Source organism: Bufo bufo, chromosome 9 (assembly GCF_905171765.1).
Source record: "Bufo bufo chromosome 9, aBufBuf1.1, whole genome shotgun sequence".
Classification (NCBI taxonomy): domain Eukaryota; kingdom Metazoa; phylum Chordata; class Amphibia; order Anura; family Bufonidae; genus Bufo; species Bufo bufo.
The window spans coordinates 188,570,790-188,590,023 of record NC_053397.1 but is presented as its reverse complement, the minus strand read 5'-3'; the positions used below and the strand labels follow the sequence as shown (position 1 = coordinate 188,590,023).

Here is a 19,234-nt window from a genome sequence, read left to right as displayed (position 1 = left end):
GTCAAAAATTTGCAATGGGGCCAAGCTATTTCTAGTAAGCCCCTCCAATTTAATAGTCTTCAAAAATGTATATATATATATTTTTAAATGTAATCCTTCTATAAGATCATTTATAAATATATTGAAGAGAATAGGACCCAATACCAACCCCTTTGGTACCCCATTAATAACAATGACCCCTCCAATATTGATTTATGTGGTACTCCACTAGAAACAGGATCCCAACTGAGTATGTGCAGTGACCCAGTGGATCACTGTTAGGCCTCTTTCACACGGGCGAGTATTCCGCGCGGCTGCGATGCGGGAGGTGAACGCATTGCACCCGCACTGAATACCGACCCATTCATTTCTATGGGGCTGTTCACATGAGCGGTGATTTTCACGCATCACTTGTGCGTTGCGTGAAAATCGCAGCATGCTCCTCTTTGTGCATTTTTCACGTAACGCAGGCCCCATAGAAATGAATGGGGTTGCGTGAAAATCGCAAGCATCCGCAAGCAAGTGCGGATGCGGTGCGATTTTCATGCACGGTTGCTAGGAGACGATCGGGATGTAGACCCGATCATTATTATTTTCCCTTATAACATGGTTATAAGGGAAAATAATAGCATTCTGAATACAGAATGCATAGTAAAACATCGCTGGAGGGGTTAAAAAAAAAATAAAAAATTTAACTCACCTTAGTCCACTTGATCGCGTAGCCCGGCATCTCCTTCTGTCTTCATCTGATCTCTGTGCAGCAACAGGACCTTTGGTGAAGTCACTTCGGTCATCACATGATCCATCACATGATCTTTTACCATGGTGATGGATCATGTGATGACAGGAATTACGCGCGATTGTATTAAGGTGAGCTAAGCTAAAGCATGTCTGTGAGTAGGAGGGAACAGACAGCTGAGGAAGTGAAGGAGAATTCACCAGGCAGCATCCAATGAGAAGAAGAATATAATTATATAGAGGGCAGAGCAGCCACTACAGAGGGACTGTGCATGAGATAATTCTGTATGCTTGTCTAAGGCTTCACCTAAGGGCCTAGATAGGACAACGTCTTACAGTAGCTGAGCAATGCAGAGGAGTTGAAGCCAGAGGTAGGGGTAGCCAATGGCTGCCTTGCCGCCTCACATCCTGAGAGAAGCTGAAACCTGTTCATTAAACTGGCCTGTGATCTTAACCAGCTTGTCTGCCACCTGTGAGCAATATTGAAAGAGAAATAGTGTGAAATGTGCTCGGAGGAAGGATTTACCATGACTATCAGGGGACACTAAGTACTGTATGTGTGGTTGAGAGGATGGAGATACTGCCACCTTGGAGAACCTGTCAGAGACTGTTAACATTGTGGGTGACTGGGACTGATGAAGGAGATATCTAGTGCCAACTATAGATAACATTCTTCACCACTGCTACCTTGAAAAGCCTTCAGCCAGAGTGTCCGTTCCCAGGGAAGTTGGGTGCAATGCAACAGAGAAGGATTCCGGGTATTCTCCCCAGCAGGCCCAAATGACAGCAGCAGTCTGGTAGGGTTCATTAGTGAATCGATTCTGCTACTGGAGCAGTGACTGTGCATGTGCCGCTACAGTTCTGGGTCCAATGCCTTTACATGCTCACCTCCTCCTGCTCTATACTACAATGCCCATGGGCAGAAATGCATGTACAGTGTAACAGGTTCCCTATACACAATTCATAATTTTATGATGATAGCTTCCATTTAAGCTCTGTATGTATTTGGCAGAACCATTACATTCCTCAGTGCCACATAGCATATTTATATTCAAATTTTGTTCACCTCCTATATACAATGGATCCACCTAATCATGGACCCCTCTGGCTCAACGTTCCTGTTTCTCCATGCTGCTATGTTAAGACCACCATTACAGTATAAAAAATAACAGTAATATCTTAAAGGCACAGAAACTGTAAAATAAAAGCAGATTAACAGTGTCCAGCTGGCTTCATTGCCATCTGTATATTTCGGGTGGTCAGCACAGATGCATTATCTGGTAAGGCATGTTGGCCAGTGCTGGGCAGATTCTCCCCACTTGAACACAGAAAGGGGAAATGTAACAGCTATGTAAATAACAAGTATATTCAAAACTGCTAGTAGGTCGCTCTACCACTAGGTGGCATCAAACACCTGAACAATCTGCAGAATTAAAACAAAAAAAAAATGAAACTCAGAAAAAAGTATGTTGTAATGTAGTATATTTTTAGACTCGAAAAACTGGCAATGATAGTGTTTTTTTTTATCTTATTGGCATAAAGAAAGTACAATATAAGCAATAGCAAGAATAAAATAATGTTACTATTAGAGATGAGCGAATTTCATATTTTGAAATTCGTTCACACTTCGTTTGGTGGTAAAAGATGAATTGCGTTATGGATTCCGTTACCACGGGGAGTCCTCTCCTGCATAACGGGACGGATCTGTTTTGCAGCCCATAGACTTCTATTATGATGGAATGAGTAACGGAATGCCTCTAAAGGCATTCAGTCATAAAATTGCGTTATGGTCCGTGGTAACGGAATCCATAATGCAATTCACCTTTTACCACCAAACGAAGTATGAACGAATTTCATAAGCGGAAATTCGCTCATCTCTAGTTACTATGATTTTACAACACCTGGAGTGCCAGAGGTTGCTGACCCCACAGTGGCGGTTAGGAACCTCTGGCACTCCAGGTGTTGTGGAACTACCACTCCCACACCTGTTTGGCTGTTCTCCTTCTTGAGAATGAAACAAGCTGGGAATTGTAGTTTCGCAGGATCTGGAGTGTGGAGGGTGCTGACCCCCTCTCCATAAAGGTTAAATAGAATTTATAATTTTCTGCTGTACCATAGGCAGAACACAAGTGCAACAAGATTTTGTCCACAGACTGCTCAGGTAGGTTGTGTAGCTTTTTGGGATACTGTTGGTTCGCACCTACTTGTAACGGGGGTAGCAGATAACAAAAGTCCCTAATTTATTCTTCACGCATTTTGACATACAGGTACGTCATTGCGTGCCAGGGGATGTATGGAGTGGGCCTCTGCAGTGAGCCGGCTCCATACGCGCGATCTGTCGGCTGTATGATACAGCCAGCATCCGGCCGCACTGACAGATACAGCCCTCAGGTGCCCCGATCAAGGCTGATTGCGGCGACTGTGAAGTGATGTGGCTCCATCTTCCTTCCGATCGGTTGCCATGGCAGCCTGGACGCTGCTGAAGCGATCCAGGCCTGCCATGGCTTTCTCCATAATGAGCTATGCACGAGGCATAGCGCAGAATGGAGAGTGTAAAAATCCTATTCACCGTAATAGATCTCTATTATGGTGAATAGGAGAGAGGACCAAAAGATCCCATGTACGAGGCCCCTATGGGGGCTAATTGCTGTAAAAAAAAGTTTAATAAAGTTTAAAAAAAAAGTAAAAAAAAAACAACAATATATTAAAAGTTTGAATCACCCCCCTTTCCCAATTTTAAATATAAAAATACATAAACAATAAAAAAATAAACATATTGGGTATCGCCGCGTCCGAAAATGTCAGAACTATTAAAATATTTATAAAAAATTCTTGTGCGGTGAATGCAGTAACAGAAAAAAATGAAAAACATGCGATTTGCCATTTTGTCCCCCCAAAAAATTTAATAACAGTGATCAAAACGTTGTATATACTACAAAAATGGCATCAATGAAAACTACAGTTCGTTACGCAAAAAGCAAGCCCTTATAAAGCTCTGTAGACCGCAATATGAAAAAGTTATGGCTGTCAGAATATGAAAGTAGTAAAAAAAAAATAATGTTCAAGTTTGGTATCGCCGCACTCGTATTGAGCCGCAGAATAAGAACGTCGGGTCATTTTTAGTTCATAGTGAACCCCGTGATGTCAAAACCCCAAAAACCTTGGTGGAATTCATTATTTTTTTCCAATTTTGCCACACAAATAATTTTTTGCCTTTTTTCTAATACAAGACATGGTACATTAAATGGTGGCATTAACAAATGCATCTTGTCCCGCAAAAAATAAGCCTGCATATAGCTATGTGAAAGGAAAAAAAAAAAGTTATGGCTTTTGGAACATGAGGAGGAAAAATCGAAAATGTAAAAATGAAAATAGCCCTGGTCTTGAAGGGGTTAAAGTCGTACCAACTTTAGTTGTCTTGATGTTAAATCATTGCTGGAGATTTATCAAGACTGGTGCAAAGGAAAACTGCCTTAGATGCCCATAGAAACCAATAGATTGATCCCTTCAGTTTCCGAAGGAGCTCTGAAAAATGAAAGTTGGAATCTAATCGTTTGCTATGGGCAACCAAGCCAGGTTTCCTTTGCAACAGGCTTAAAAGAACTGCCCCATTGTATTTAGAATACATGTAGGAACTGATGTATAGCCAGTTTTGCAAAATTTGCAACATAAAGTGGAGGACATGTGGATATTAGTTCTACTTGGGGCACTAAAAGGGGGTATTTTTTGTGCTGGCACACAATATAAGGAAGCGCCTTTTGTACTGGCACACATAAGGGAGCATTTTTTGTACTGGCATAGGTTATAAGGAAGCACTTTTTGCACTGGCACACATAAGGGGTCATTTTTTGTACTGGCACACATTATCAGGGGCATTTTTTGTACTGGCACATGGTATAAGGGGGTATTTTTTGTACTTGCACACACAAAGGGGCATTTTTATCATGGTACACGTTATAAGACGGTATATTTTGTACGCATTGTGCATTATAAGGCGGGCATTTTTTTGCTTACACACTTTATAAGGGGTATTTTTGTACTGGCACATATTGCTGCCTGAGGTGAAAATTGAAGCAGCGCTCCCCATGCCAAATTCTCAACATAACCCCCTTCTTCCTAACATTACATACAGCACTACAAAACATACAGGGTAATACAGCGCCACATACCTCTTACATCCAGTGACATCTCCTCTGATGTAGATATTCTCCTTCCTCATCTTCTCCATTCTAACAAACCGTCATGATGATTTCTTTCAGCCATCTTTTCTCTCTGCAGAGTTTGACACACAGACACTTTAGTTTCTTACTTTTCCATCATTCTCCCACCTTCTGAACACTGTGCCCACTGTTCTCCCCAATACTATACTGCAGAAACAGATAATCCCTCTGAAAATACTAGTACCACACAGATAGTGCCCCTCAATAATTATTACCACACAGTGCCCTAAATAATAACTTTCCCAAGCAAATAGTGCCCCTGAGACTAATAGTGTCGTAAAATAATTGTGCTAAGGGTACTTTCACACTAGCGTTATTCTTTTTCTGCATTGAGTTCCGTCCTAGGGGCTCAATACCGGAAAAGAACTGATCCGTTTTATCCTAATGCATTCTGAATGGAGAGCAATCCGTTCAGTATGCATTAGGGTGTCTTCAGTTCAATCTTTTTGACTTTTAGGGACGGAGATAATACCGCAGCATGCTGCGGTTTTATCTCCGTCCGAAATTCCGGAACACTTGGCGGAATGTTGGATCCAGCATTTTTTCCCAGTGACATGCATTAATGCCGGATCTAGCCCCGAGTGTTCCAGCAAAACGGATCCGGCATTAAGGTCTGCGCATGCTCAGACCGCAAAAAATGTGAAAAAATAAATGCCGGATCAGTTTTTCCGTATGACACCGGAGAGAGACGGATCCGGCATTTCAATGCATTTGTCATATGGATCAGGATCCTGATCCGTCTGACATATGCCATCAGTTTGCATGCGTTTTGACGGATCCGGCAGGCCGGAATCCTCTGCCGCAAGTGTGAAAGTACCCTAAGCTGATACTATGCCAGGGTCCCAAAAGTCCCACCAATAGTAAGTCCCACCAGTACGTCTCTGCCAGAGTGCACTTAGTCATAATAGTGCCCCTACAGTGTCCCAAACAGTAATAATGTCCCCACTGTGCCCATATTATTAATCATGTTCCCGATAGTCCCCCAGGCCCCCAGTAGTAATAATTCTCCTTATAATGTGTGACAGTAGAAAAAAATGTCCCCTAATGTGTGCCAGTACAAAAAATATCCCTTTATAATGTGAACCAGTAGAAAAATGCCCCCTAAGGCCTCATGCCCACGACCGTATTTTGTTTCCGTGTCCGATCCGTTTTTTTTGCGGATAAGATGCGGAGCCATTCATTTCAATGGGTCAGCAAGAAACGCGGACAGCACACCGTGTGCTGTCCGCATCAGTATGTCCGTTCCGTTGCTCCGCAAAAAAAAAAGTGCATGTCCTATTTTTTTCTAGTTTTGCGGACAAGGATAGGCATTATTACAATAGATCCACAAAAAAAAACGGATACGCAAAAAAAAAAACGGATGCCATACGGAACGTCATCCTTTTTTTTGCGGATCCGCAATTTGCGGACCGCAAAACACATACGGTCGTGTGCATGTAGCCTTATAATGTGTGCCAGTACAAAAAATGCCTCCTTATAATGTGCACTAGTACAAAAAATGCCCCCCTATGTATGCCAGTACAAAAAATGCCCTTATAAGTGCACCAGTACAAAAAATGGCACCTTATAAAGCATGCCAGTACGAAAAATATCCCCTTATAATGTGTGTCTGTAAAAGAGACCCCTTCTAGTGTGTGCCAGTACAATAAATCCCCCTTTCCTCTTAGTGCCCCCAGTAGAGTCTATGTCCCCATAGTGCACCCTCAAAAAAATGCCCCTTCTGTGTGCCACTACAAAAAAACCTCCTCTTAGTGCCCCAAGTAGAGCCAATGTCCACATAGTGCCCATAATGTGTGCCAGTAAAAAATACACCAATTTAGTGCCCCCAGTAGATGCCCCATAGTGCTACCCCCTTCCCTATAGTGGCCCAACAGCATGGTGCCAAATGAAAAAATAAAAAATAAAAAACTGTCAGTGATGCGGTGCAGGTCTCTTCTGGCCTGTGTCCCGGCTCTGTATGCTGCCTGGCTCAGGCGGCATGATGATGATGTCATCGTGCCACCTGTGCCAGCCTCTGATAGGCTACATGTTCGAGGCCTGAAGCCTTCCAATGGAAACAGGGCAGGGAGACATCGCTCCCATGCCCCGCCACATCATTCAACTGTATCGCCATCCTGAGGAAGCGCTTATTTCCCACGGCCCTGCCGCCGCCCCCACTTGTCTCTGGGGTTACGTGTAGGGAGGTATTTTTTGCACTGGCACACATCATAAGGGGATATTTTTTCTGACACACATTACAAGGGAGCATTTTTAGTACTGGCACACATTATAAGGAATGGATCATAAAATGAGAGAAAGTATAAAGGGCAGATATGGCTTCTCCTCTATTTTTTTTTATTTTATTCACTCCTAGTTTTGGCTTTCAAAACTGCATGCAGAAACCTGACCGTGTGGCCGAACCCTTATTGCTTCTCTCTGTGCACATTGTGGACATTGCATGAACATAAATGCCACAGTTCAGTGGTTTTGTGTATCAGAAGATCTATAATGAAGGACTATTAATAGTATGGATAGAAGCGAGTGTTTTATAATCATGAACTACTTTTATATAAATGTTACTATAAAGCTGTGCAGTATGTCTGTATGACTTCCACGTGTCTAGCAAAACTTCCAGTAAAAGCCTGCCCAATTGTTGATTCAGCTACCAGTAATTACACACAGCAAGCATGCTGCAGCCTTACGTTTTCTAAATGACGGCATAATAGAGGAGTATAAGAGGGAATCTAGTGGAGGCCAATATAAAGGGAAAATTTCATGCACAACCCTTGAGCGTTCCCGTAAAGCCTTTAGCAGAACATCTGTTTTGAAGCTTACAAGATGCGAGTGGTTACCAATTTAAAAACAATGTCCACTACTCTTCCTGCAAAACTTTACTGTGTTGAACAGATTTATTGGTCTTATCTGATCCTGAGGAAGGGTGGAAAGTAGCCAGTCCTGTCATAGATTCACATCCCTCAGAGAGAACTTACAGTAAATCAATGAATTATTACATGAAACCGCTATTCCTAGTGGCTGCTGTTATTGTCTACATGAAATATATATATATATTTTTTGATCTGATTCTGATAGACAAACGTTGAATGGAAGTACCTTGGACCTAGCAGAGAAATTGATTCTGAGGGCCCATTATTAATCTATCTGCACTTTTGACTGAATTGTGAATGTATTTTTGTAAACATTGGCCATGTTATTATTAGATATAAGTATTCCCTAGCAGCAAGGGATTGGCTTAAAATATGCTTCTAATGGAGGTTGTCTTCTGCTGGACCTTTGAGGCCAAGTTATTGTAGGTCCTATTTTTGTGACAGTTCTTGGATACTCTGCAACTCTGTTTGGCCAGTCCAATATTGTGTTTAGTAATGCCAACTTCATCTCCAAGTCCACTAGGATGTCTACAGTATGATTACATACAAAGTTACCTATGTTAGTATTTAGTGATATTTCTGCAGGAAGAGTTCCATTTGAAGCATGAGAAGACATCTGCAGTATCTCTGTCTATTACAGAGTGACCATGGGCATCAGAAACTTTGCTGTAAAAGAGATATATACTTCAATTATTTGCCCTACATTCTGATGGCTGATGGTTTTCCTAGGGGTTGGACTCCCATCAATGAAACTTTGATGGCCTATGGCCTACCCTAACGATAGGCCATCAATGTTTAACTCCTGAAAAATACCATTCAAAAAAACTTCAAGTTACCATCATAATTTAACAATCTTAACACCCCAACACAATACCGATAGTGTTTGAAAATGGTATAATTACAATTTATAAATCTCTAATTTGCTGTTTTATTTTGTAAGGTCCCATGAGTCACAATTCATAATAGGCAATAGAAAATACACAATTATTCTAGTTGTAGGAACATTTTTTGGAACCACTGACACAGAAAGCAGAAGGTGAACATTTGTGCCATAGGCAGCGATAAAAAATAAGAAAGTGTACCAATGTGTGCAGGCAGTGGACTGCAACTTAGGCCTCATGCACACGGCCGTTGTTTGGGTCCGCATCCGAGCCGCCTTTTTGCGGCTCGGATGTGGACCCACTCACTTCAATGGGGTCGCAAAAGATGCGGACAGCACTCCGTCTGCTGTCCGCATCCGTTGCTCCGTTCCGTAGCTCCGCAAAAAAAATTGAACATGTCCTATTCTTGTCCGTTTTGCGGACAAGAATAGGCATATCTACAATGGGCCGCCTGTTCCGCAAATTGCGGAAGGCACACGGGCGGCTTCCGTTTTTTGTGGATACGCGGTTTGCGGACCGCAAAAAAAGGAACGGTCGTCTGCATGAGGCCTTAGGTGGACGTGAGACCCCTAGTGGTCATGACTTTACAGCCATTTTTCATGTGGATGCAGGCATATTTTTTAACCCTTAGGATACCTGAGGTTTTTTCTTTTTTTTGCGTTTTCATTTTTCTTCTCTATCTTCCTTGAGCCATAACTTTTTTATATTTCCGTTCACATAGAAACATAGAATGTGTCATCAGATAAGAACCATTTGGCCCATCTAGTCTGCCCAAATATACTGAATACTATGGATAGCCCCTGGCCCTATCTTATATGAAGGATGGCCTTATGCCTATCCCATGCATGCTTAAACTTCTTCACTGTATTTGTCTTTTTTACATAACCATATTCTGACTCCCATAACTTTTTTTTATAGTTATATCTACTGAGCTGTGTGAGGGCTCATTTTTTTGTGGGACAATCTGTCGTTTTTATTGATATCATTTTGGAGTGTGTGTGACTTTTTGATCACATTTTATTGCATTTTTTGGGGGGTAAGAGAAGCAATGAAAAAATGGCAAATTTGCCATTTTGACCCTTTTTTCTGTTACACCATTCGCCGTCTTGGAAAAATATTTTTATATTTTAATAGTTAAAGTTGTTTTCAGTCTGGGTGATACACATGATGTTTATATTTTTTGTTATTTATGTATTTTTTTATTATACAGAAAGGGGGTGTGATTTAAACTTTTATATTTTTTAAATTTTTTATATATTTTTAACTGTTTCTTTTTACTTTTTTGTAATGATTTTTGAATCTCCTATTTGAGCGTACAAAATAATTTTTATTTTATTTTATTTTGAACAATCATAGATTTTTAAAATGCATTTATTGCTGACTATTGCTCATTTCTTATGCTGGCCAGCCACCTGGTGCCCAAAATAGGAATTGCAGCTTCAATGCCCTCAGCCTCTTCAGCGAGGCTGAGCTCATATATACCAATTACTGGCATCCTCATTGGCCTCAGAGGATGCCAGTAAGAAGCCCGCAGGCATTTTCGCGGTAATTAGCGGCGGGTCTCTGCTGTTTAAAACAGAGGAGACCTGCCGGCCAAGATGCCCACTGCACGTGCGAGTGGGCAGCCATGTTTTCCTATCGCGAGAGCGTTAAATGAAATGATTTAGAAAATGGCTAGTTACACCATTCTCTATTACATGAAATTGTATGAAAGTACAGTAACTCTTCAAATGGACATTCCCAACTAAATCATTCATGGCTGAGAACGAAATGCCCATCTTGTGCAATGGTCAGGGTGGCCAGAATTATGGAAACAGCTGTTCTGGTTCTGGCCAAGCTGCCAGTTCGGTTGATGTACTGCTCCAAATTAATTAATGTACGTGCACGGAGAGATCAAATCTGAGACAACCCACAGCACGGGGTTAAAACAGTATCTCTAGTTTATTTTCTGAAAACAACACACAATACATAGGTTTTACGACAGGAAGAAGTGGGAGGGGGGGGTGAAAGATAGAGTATATCTTTTCTATTGGCTACGAACACTATACTTTTCTGTAACCTTGACGGCCAGAGAAAATTCCTCCCCCCTCCTCCCTTGCTCGTGGGTGAAACCGTTACTTCTTCTTTCTTTGTAACTGCTTGCTTGAGCTGAACGGAAACCACAAAGAAATACATGATAAAACACAAAGTAAGATTCTAGTTTATAGGTAAATATGGATTGGATAGAACCGGCACTCAAAACAGTCGGAATATACGTGGAAATAGATTAAAATTATTTATTAAACAATGCTAATTAAGCTATATCCTGTGTACATCAGGGTAAAATTCATAAAAATGACATAAAAAGCATAAAAAACATATGTGTAAACCAATTAAATATATCTCTAATATAGAGAGACCTCAATGCTGAGCACAGCAGGCTGCATCCGTGTCCCCCCCAGTTGGGTGAGGCTATTGGATCGCAGGCGTCTGCGACAAAGCAGAGTTAGTGTGTTTGAAATATATTCGGTGGTATATTTGCATACAATAGTACTATGTTTAGGTGGATTCAATGGCATATATCCCACATAGTCCTAATTGCATATGATTGCACCAACGTATAGGATAAGGGATAAAGGATAATCAAATATGATCTGTATTTTGAACCATGGATGGATTGTCCAGCGCCTGTAGCGGTCTCAGATTCAAAGTCAATTGTCCAGCACGTCTGTAATCACAGTACCTGTGCCGCCTCTCATACAGAAAATCAGTATAGTTCCACTGAACTTGATGTTACTCACTGTGTCCCCGTGTAGGCTCACTCGGTTAGGTCTGCGGAGGGATTTCTACCGTGGCGTCCCACGCTTCAGCCTTTCTCCGCTGTGTTTGTGTCGGGTCCGGTTTGCACTAGGATCCCGTCTCTACTCTCGTGAGAGACCTGTATTGGACCTGTGTTAGCTGTTTCAGCTGTTTCACTTCGGTGAGTCTTACAACACTTCTTGATCTTCTGTAGGTGGATATATTCTCTCCGTCCTTTTAGTACATGGCCATGCACCGCTGAGATGATTCTTTCACAGGTAATACGCCCACTATTTACCTGTGAAAGAATCATCTCAGCGGTGCATGGCCATGTACTAAAAGGACGGAGAGAATATATCCACCTACAGAAGATCAAGAAGTGTTGTAAGACTCACCGAAGTGAAACAGCTGAAACAGCTAACACAGGTCCAATACAGGTCTCTCGCGAGAGTAGAGACGGGATCCTAGTGCAAACCGGACCCGACACAAACACAGCGGAGAAAGGCTGAAGCGTGGGACGCCACGGTAGAAATCCCTCCGCAGACCTAACCGAGTGAGCCTACACGGGGACACAGTGAGTAACATCAAGTTCAGTGGAACTATACTGATTTTCTGTATGAGAGGCGGCACAGGTACTGTGATTACAGACGTGCTGGACAATTGACTTTGAATCTGAGACCGCTACAGGCGCTGGACAATCCATCCATGGTTCAAAATACAGATCATATTTGATTATCCTTTATCCCTTATCCTATACGTTGGTGCAATCATATGCAATTAGGACTATGTGGGATATATGCCATTGAATCCACCTAAACATAGTACTATTGTATGCAAATATACCACCGAATATATTTCAAACACACTAACTCTGCTTTGTCGCAGACGCCTGCGATCCAATAGCCTCACCCAACTGGGGGGGACACGGATGCAGCCTGCTGTGCTCAGCATTGAGGTCTCTCTATATTAGAGATATATTTAATTGGTTTACACATATGTTTTTTATGCTTTTTATGTCATTTTTATGAATTTTACCCTGATGTACACAGGATATAGCTTAATTAGCATTGTTTAATAAATAATTTTAATCTATTTCCACGTATATTCCGACTGTTTTGAGTGCCGGTTCTATCCAATCCATATTTAATTAATAGAACCAAGGGGTGTTTTCTGAACTTGTGCACCTGTCGTGGCAAATCATAGTGAGCCACCTGCTTAGTATTTTTTGTATATCTAGTTTATAGGTGTTGGCTGAATGCCTGGCCGCCATCTTAGCTAAACATAGTCCTCAACAAGCAAGTATCCATTTTGTATCAATAGTCCATAACAGTCCCCCCTTGGAAACTTGATTGTAGACTTTCCCTTCGCCTAGCGAATCCCCTGGGCATACCATTCGTATCCTCTTCACCCGCAGTGGCGACAACCTACCCCTTATAGGTAGGCTCCCGGTTGCTCGGACTTGTGGTAATACCCTGGGATTCATCTCACCCTATCTCAGCCAGGCATCATTGTGAGGAGGGGGAGCTGTGTTGAACGATGTTTCCTTCTGTCCTTCCTCATCGTAGAGGAGCATAATAGGTCGTTCATCAGTTTTCTTCATTCTTTTTGAAAAGCGGGTCACACAAATAAGAACGAGCTTAATCACTACATATATCACCAATATTATTAGGGCTACCTGCAATATTACTTGGACAATTCCCATGAACCAACCCCCAATACCTTTGAACCAGTTATTGGGGTTAAGGGAAGAGAAGGTATCAGACCACCATGTATCTTTATCAGCTTTATGTGCATCCAGCCATTTATCTCTTAAATCCGCCATCTTCTCTATATCCACCTTAACTTGCAAATTACCCTGCGGGTCTACGTAATGGCAACAAGAGGGTCCCACAATCTGGCACATACCTCCATCTTTAGCTGTAACATAATCTAGAACTAATGTGTGTTGGTTGGTGACGATGATTAACTGGTTTTGCACAATGTTTGAGGTATTCATAAGTCTCATCACCTCCCATATTTGGTCATCCAGGTAGTCTGTTGCTACTACCAGATGATCCCACATCTGCATTATCATGGGATATATGAAGATGGAACTAACAATTTTGTTGGTAATGCTCATCTCTACTACATGTGGCTTGCCATTTGGTCTGGGTGTGTTATCTTTGGCCCTACGATACAAGGTGTGTTTAGGTACTGCATTTATGTCAATTTCAGAGTGTGGTACTATAAAGGTAGCAGGAGTAAGCCTGGCGATGGTGCACAGTCCTGTGACATTCTCGGATAACCATTTGTATGCTTTGTGTCCACAAACTAAGTATATGTCGTCTGGAACTGCTACTGCTGTGCTATTGAATAATCGGGTAATTAGTTTGGCTAATTGTGTCCCTTTCGCCAACTCATATCCTTTTGACTGACTTTCGGTGTCGTTAGCTAATATACCTGTCCGGAGATCCTGTACAGTACGGTTGTTACAGGGCAGATCCTTTCCGTTCTCAGCATCTGCACCAATACACTGCACGTGGCTGTCTGTTTTTGAATCATTGCAGCCTGAGTGTATGTGTGGACTAAATGTCATACCTTTGGTTTGTACTTGGAGACAATAACAGTGTGTCCAGCTAGGAAAACATGTGACATTAGCCCAGTGTCCCTCTTGCCAAGGAGTAGAGCTATAATCTACCGAGGGTCCTGATCTGTTTATCATGAGCCATGGGGCATCTGCCCACCCTGCAACAGGTAAGGCTACTTCCCTGTCCTTGTTTGTACTGGATTTAACTTGGTGTATACTAGTGAGAAAGATGGTAGAATTAGACAGGTCAATCAGTTCAGAAAGGTCCAGGGGTATTGCAAAATAAGGCATACTGGTTGAACTCACGGGACTGTGGGTACAGATCCAACAATCTCTCAGAGTTTCAGTCTCATTCAACCCCTGGACTAAAATTTGATGGTGCCGTATCAGTGAATTGTCCCATTCATCACCCAGTGGCGTGAATACTGCAGATATGCCCACTGTCAAAGTCATGATCAGTATGTGAATCCTCATGGCTTAGGGTTCCTGGGACGGTGGGACAGCCTTCACTCTTTTACAATGTGAAGCGTGGATCCAGGTGGGTCTCCCTTCGAGTTTCACAGAGGTTGGGGTGGTCAGCAACACCTGATAAGGTCCCTCGTATCGTGGTTCGAGGGTGCTTCTGACGTGTTTCTTGACCACCACCCACTCTCCAGATTTGAGAGTGTGGCTTCCCTCCAGGGAGTTAGGATCTGGAATGGAAGAGAAAACTTGTGCATGTATATTAGACAATTGCTTGCTCAAGGCTATCACATATTTTGCAACAGATTCATAATGCATTTGTAACTGTTGTGGGAAATACTGTACCATTCTTGGCCCTGTTCCAAATAAGATCTCATATGGGGTTAGTTTGTGTGGGGGCCTTGGTGTATGCCTAACTGAAAAGAGGGTTATAGGCAAACACTGAACCCAATTAAGCCCTGTCTCCCTGGTCATCTTCAGCATTTTAGATTTTAACACCCCGTTCAATCTTTCAACTTTGCCGCTGCTTTGGGGCCTGTATGGGGTATGATACGCCAGGTGTGACCCTACCATCTTCCAGACCTCTTGGGTTAGACTAGCAGTGAATGCTGGGCCCTGATCACTCTCAATGACCTCAGGTACTCCGAACCTACAGACAAGCTCCTGCATCAGTTTTTTTGCAGTAGTGGTTGCTGTCTGGTTTCGGACGGGGTAGGCTTCTGGCCACCCAGAGAACAAGTCTATCACTACTAGCACATATTGAAACCCTTGGCACATTGGCATCTGGATATGATCGATTTGTATCCTCTGAAAGGGATATAAGGCTTTCGGGAGACATTTTCTGGGAGTGGGCTCGGTTCTGCCGGGGTTACACTCTGCACAGATGAGACACGCTTGGGTATGTCTCACCAGGACAGGGGTTATCCCTGGGGCCACCCATATTTTGTCAATTAGTTCTTTCATGATGGTTTTGGATTGGTGGGTGGGCCCATGGGCCACTGAGGCTATTAGGGGATAAAGAGCTCTGGGTAGGCAGACTCTCTTTCCTTGTGTCCAGAGTCCAGATTCTTCTTCGAGGGCTGATTCTTTCAGCCAGATTTCCTTTTCCCTGGGAGTGGCCTGTTTCTGCATTTGTTTCAGTAGGTCCCATGTGATTTCTTCTTGTTCCAGGTCTTCCTGTGTTATCATAATCTGGTCTGACTGGACTCTTTCCTCTTTCACTGCTGCTTCCTTGGCCGCTTGGTCAGCTAGGGCGTTTCCTCTGGCCTCAGGGGTGTCAGCTTGAGTATGGGCCTTTACTTTGATCACTGCCACTTGGTTGGGCAGGAGTACTGCTGCCATTAGGGCTGCTACTGCTGCAGCATTCTTAATCGGGGTTCCTGCAGCTGTGATGTAATCCCGGGCCTTCCATATTAGTCCAAAGTCATGAACCACTCCAAAGGCATATCTAGAATCTGTGTAGATATTGGCAGTAGAGTCTTTTGCCATGAGGCAGGCTCCAGTGAGGGCAATGAGTTCAGCTTCTTGTGCTGACTGGTCTGGGCGCAATTGTCTTGCACACAGCACTTCATGTTCACTTGTGACTGCCATGCCTGTATGGAACTTCCCCTTGTCATTGGCGAACCACAAAGAGAATCCAATGAGGGTTTGTCAGAGGAGTGTCTTGGACTGATGGTGGTGTCCCTACTTCAGCTTCCATCATTGTGATGCAATCATGTTCTTGTTCCTTGTAAAGAGAGTCGGTTGAGGCCCATAGTTCTTCTTCCTGAAGATCCTCTTCAGCATGCAGATCAATAAAATCTTCAGAATCTACATTATACTCCCCCCTTGGAAGAGGAAGGAGTGCAGCAGGATTGAGGATGTGGCACCTCTGAATGGTGACATTATCTGGCAGAAGCAAACTACACTGAAGCCGGAGGTGGCGCTGTGCAGTGAGGTGTTTAGGTTGAGTCTGCTGGAGGATGGCAGAAATGTCATGGGGAGCCAGAATAGTGAGGGGATGACCCAGCACAACGTCAGATGTGACGTTTAGAAGAGAGCTGGCAGCATGGATAGCTCTGACACAGGAAGGGGCAGCTCTGGCTACCGGGTCAAGACGCTTAGAATAGTAACCCAAGGGTCGATTGCGGCCACCATGAGTTTGAGTGAGGACTCCAGTGGCGTGACCTTGGCGTTCCATGACATACAGCCGGAAAGGAAGGCTGTAGTTGGGGATGCCAAGAGCAGGGGCAGATGCAATGGCGGCCTTCAATGACTGAAAAGCTTCTCCGGCCTCCATTGTCATCTGGAAAGGAGTAGCAGCATTACGAGGTATACAGTCATATAAGGGCTGCATGAGGACAGAAGCATCAGATATCCAAGGCCTGCAGTAGGAGATGAGTCCCAGAAAGGTTTGCAGCTGATGAGGAGTGTCCGGGAGTTGGATGTCAGAGATAGCCTTCTTCCTCGCCTCAGTTAGGTGCTTGTGACCTTGAGAGATGCAATGACCTAGGAAGACAACTTTGGGGAGACACAAGTTGTAGTTTGGCTTGTGAGACTCGACATCCAGCAGAGGCTAAAAACTGTAGAAGTGAGACAGATTTTGTCATGCAGATTTGGGGAGAGACCGCACAGAGGAGAAGGTCATCCACATACTGGAGGAGTTCCACATCCGGGTGATCTGCTTGCCAGGGTTGCAGAACAGAGGACATAGCCTTGCTGAAGCAGGAAGGGCTGTTTTGAGCCCCTTGAGGCATAACAGTCCAGGTGTACTGTTTGCCTGCATGTGTGAAAGCAAAAAGAAACTGACATTTCTCATGTAAGGGAACAGAAAAGAATGCATTGGCCAGATCAATGACAGTGAAAGTAGTGGCAGTGGGTGGAATGCCAGCAAGGAGTGTGTGCGGATTGGGGACAATAGGTGTCTCAAGAACAGTAGCCTCATTGACAGCTCGGAGGTCCTGCACCATGCGGTACGTTGGAGGCTGTCCTTTCTCCCTTTTCTTCCGTACTGGGTAAATGGGTGAGTTACAGGGAGAAGTAGTGATCTTGATTGCCCCATTCTGCAGGAGGGCCTGCACCTGGAGGGTAATAGCATCCTGTTGTTAGATAGAAAGCGGATATTGCGCTTTGTATGGCAGAACCTTGGGATCCTTCAGGGTCACAGTGACCGGTGGGACATTGAGGCGTCCGATATCATGGGGTCCTTTGGTCCAGAGAGTATCGGGGATGAGGTGCAAAATGGTTTGCAGCGAATCCCCTTGTTCATATGAGTCAGCGTCCTGAAGTGTGGTTAATTCCATAAGGAGGCAAGTATCCTCCGGGTGTAGGGCTGTACCGAGGGTGACTGTTCCATCCTCTTTGAACTGTATGTTAGCCTGGATTTTCTGAAGAAAATCAGAGCCTAACAGATTGAAGGGGCATGTTTGGCTGACAACAAACTGCGACATGACTCTTGCAGGGAGGTGGAGTTGGGGGGTTTTAGTCCGGGAGAATCTAGGAGAAGTGACTGTGAGTGGCTTGGTCACGGAGTTATGTTGCACAACCCCCTCTAGTCCAGAACAAGGTAATTTAATGTCAGTGAGCCAAGAATGAGGTACGGCAGTCTCACATAATACACTGCGGGCTGCACCAGTGTCCAGAAGAAATAAAAGTTCCTTCCCTGCAACCTCGAGAGTCACTCGAGGGGTGGGACCGGTAGGAGGGGTAGAGACTGTCATATATGGAATGTCCCCTCCCTGCACTGGTTTGCCAGCGTCCTATTGCGATGAAGGGGGCTGAGTGCCCCCCTGTCGCCGTTGATTGGTTGGCCACAGATGTTTGCGTTTTATGTGACCGGGCTTGCCGCACCCATAACAGACATAAGGGGGTGGGTGTTCTCCACCATCTTCTCCTGACATTACGGCTATCACAGCAGCACGGGTTTTCTTTGTGTTACTCTCTAGACCCTTTGCAATCTGCTCCAACATATCTAGTGTCAAGGATTTCCACTCGGGGCGACAGGTCACAAGGGCTTTGTTTATCTCTGGTCGTAGACCATCGACAAACGAGCGGGCCAAGAGTCTGAGATGAACGGGCTCATTCTGACTAAAACCCATGTCTTTGTAATTTTGTTTAATCCTCTGAGCAAATTTCTCGACAGTTTCAACTTTTTCCTGTGTCATATCCTGTAATGTCGTGGATTGGTCTGCTAATCTTGCTTTCGCCCATTTCTGTAGTTGTTCTATAAAGAATTCTCCAGAATCATGATCCCGGGGGTCAAAGTTAGCACCTTTAAGTTCAGGGATGTGGATTTGATCCATTATCAGTGTGGAGTATTCACCTGTCTTGTTTTCCACTATACTTTGCAGGTCCGACCATGTGCACCCATAGGTTTGATGCACTTAGGACAGTTTCCTGAAAAAGGGCATGGGATGGGTCTCAGGGTCAGGCAGTAAATTCACTATGGTGAATAATTGTTGTGGGGTGAAAGACACATATTTTGGTGGTCCCTGTGGCCGGTTAAGTGCTAGGGCTTCTTTCAGTGTCTCAAGGTTTCCCTGCTCAATTTTCTGTAAGTTCTTTTGTAACTCTGTAATCTGACCCTGCAGTATTTGATCTTGTGAACGCCGTGATAGGCGCACGACCATGGGCACAGTCCACTGTGGTGCCAGGGATAAAGTTGGCGGATCACCGTAGTCTGTCGGGGTACCCCGCGAAGTCTGCATATTACCCGGTGCATTTGTATGCCCATTGATGATTCTGAAGCACCGTCTGCATCCCCCTGTT

The 19,234-nt window shown here is 43.8% G+C and overlaps 1 protein-coding gene across 1 annotated transcript; it reads right to left on the bottom strand.

The window, feature by feature from the left end:
• Window positions 1–14,551: 14,551 nt before the first annotated feature.
• On the bottom strand, window positions 14,552–18,768 carry LOC120979846 (the record flags this gene model as incomplete). The annotated part of the gene is made up of 2 exons (XM_040408803.1): window positions 18,370–18,768; window positions 14,552–15,244 (listed from the first exon to the last, which is right to left on the bottom strand). Coding segments are annotated over exons 1-2 (1,092 nt in total), but the record flags the coding sequence as incomplete, so codon positions are not given.
• Between the last annotated feature and the right edge of the window lie 466 nt (window positions 18,769–19,234).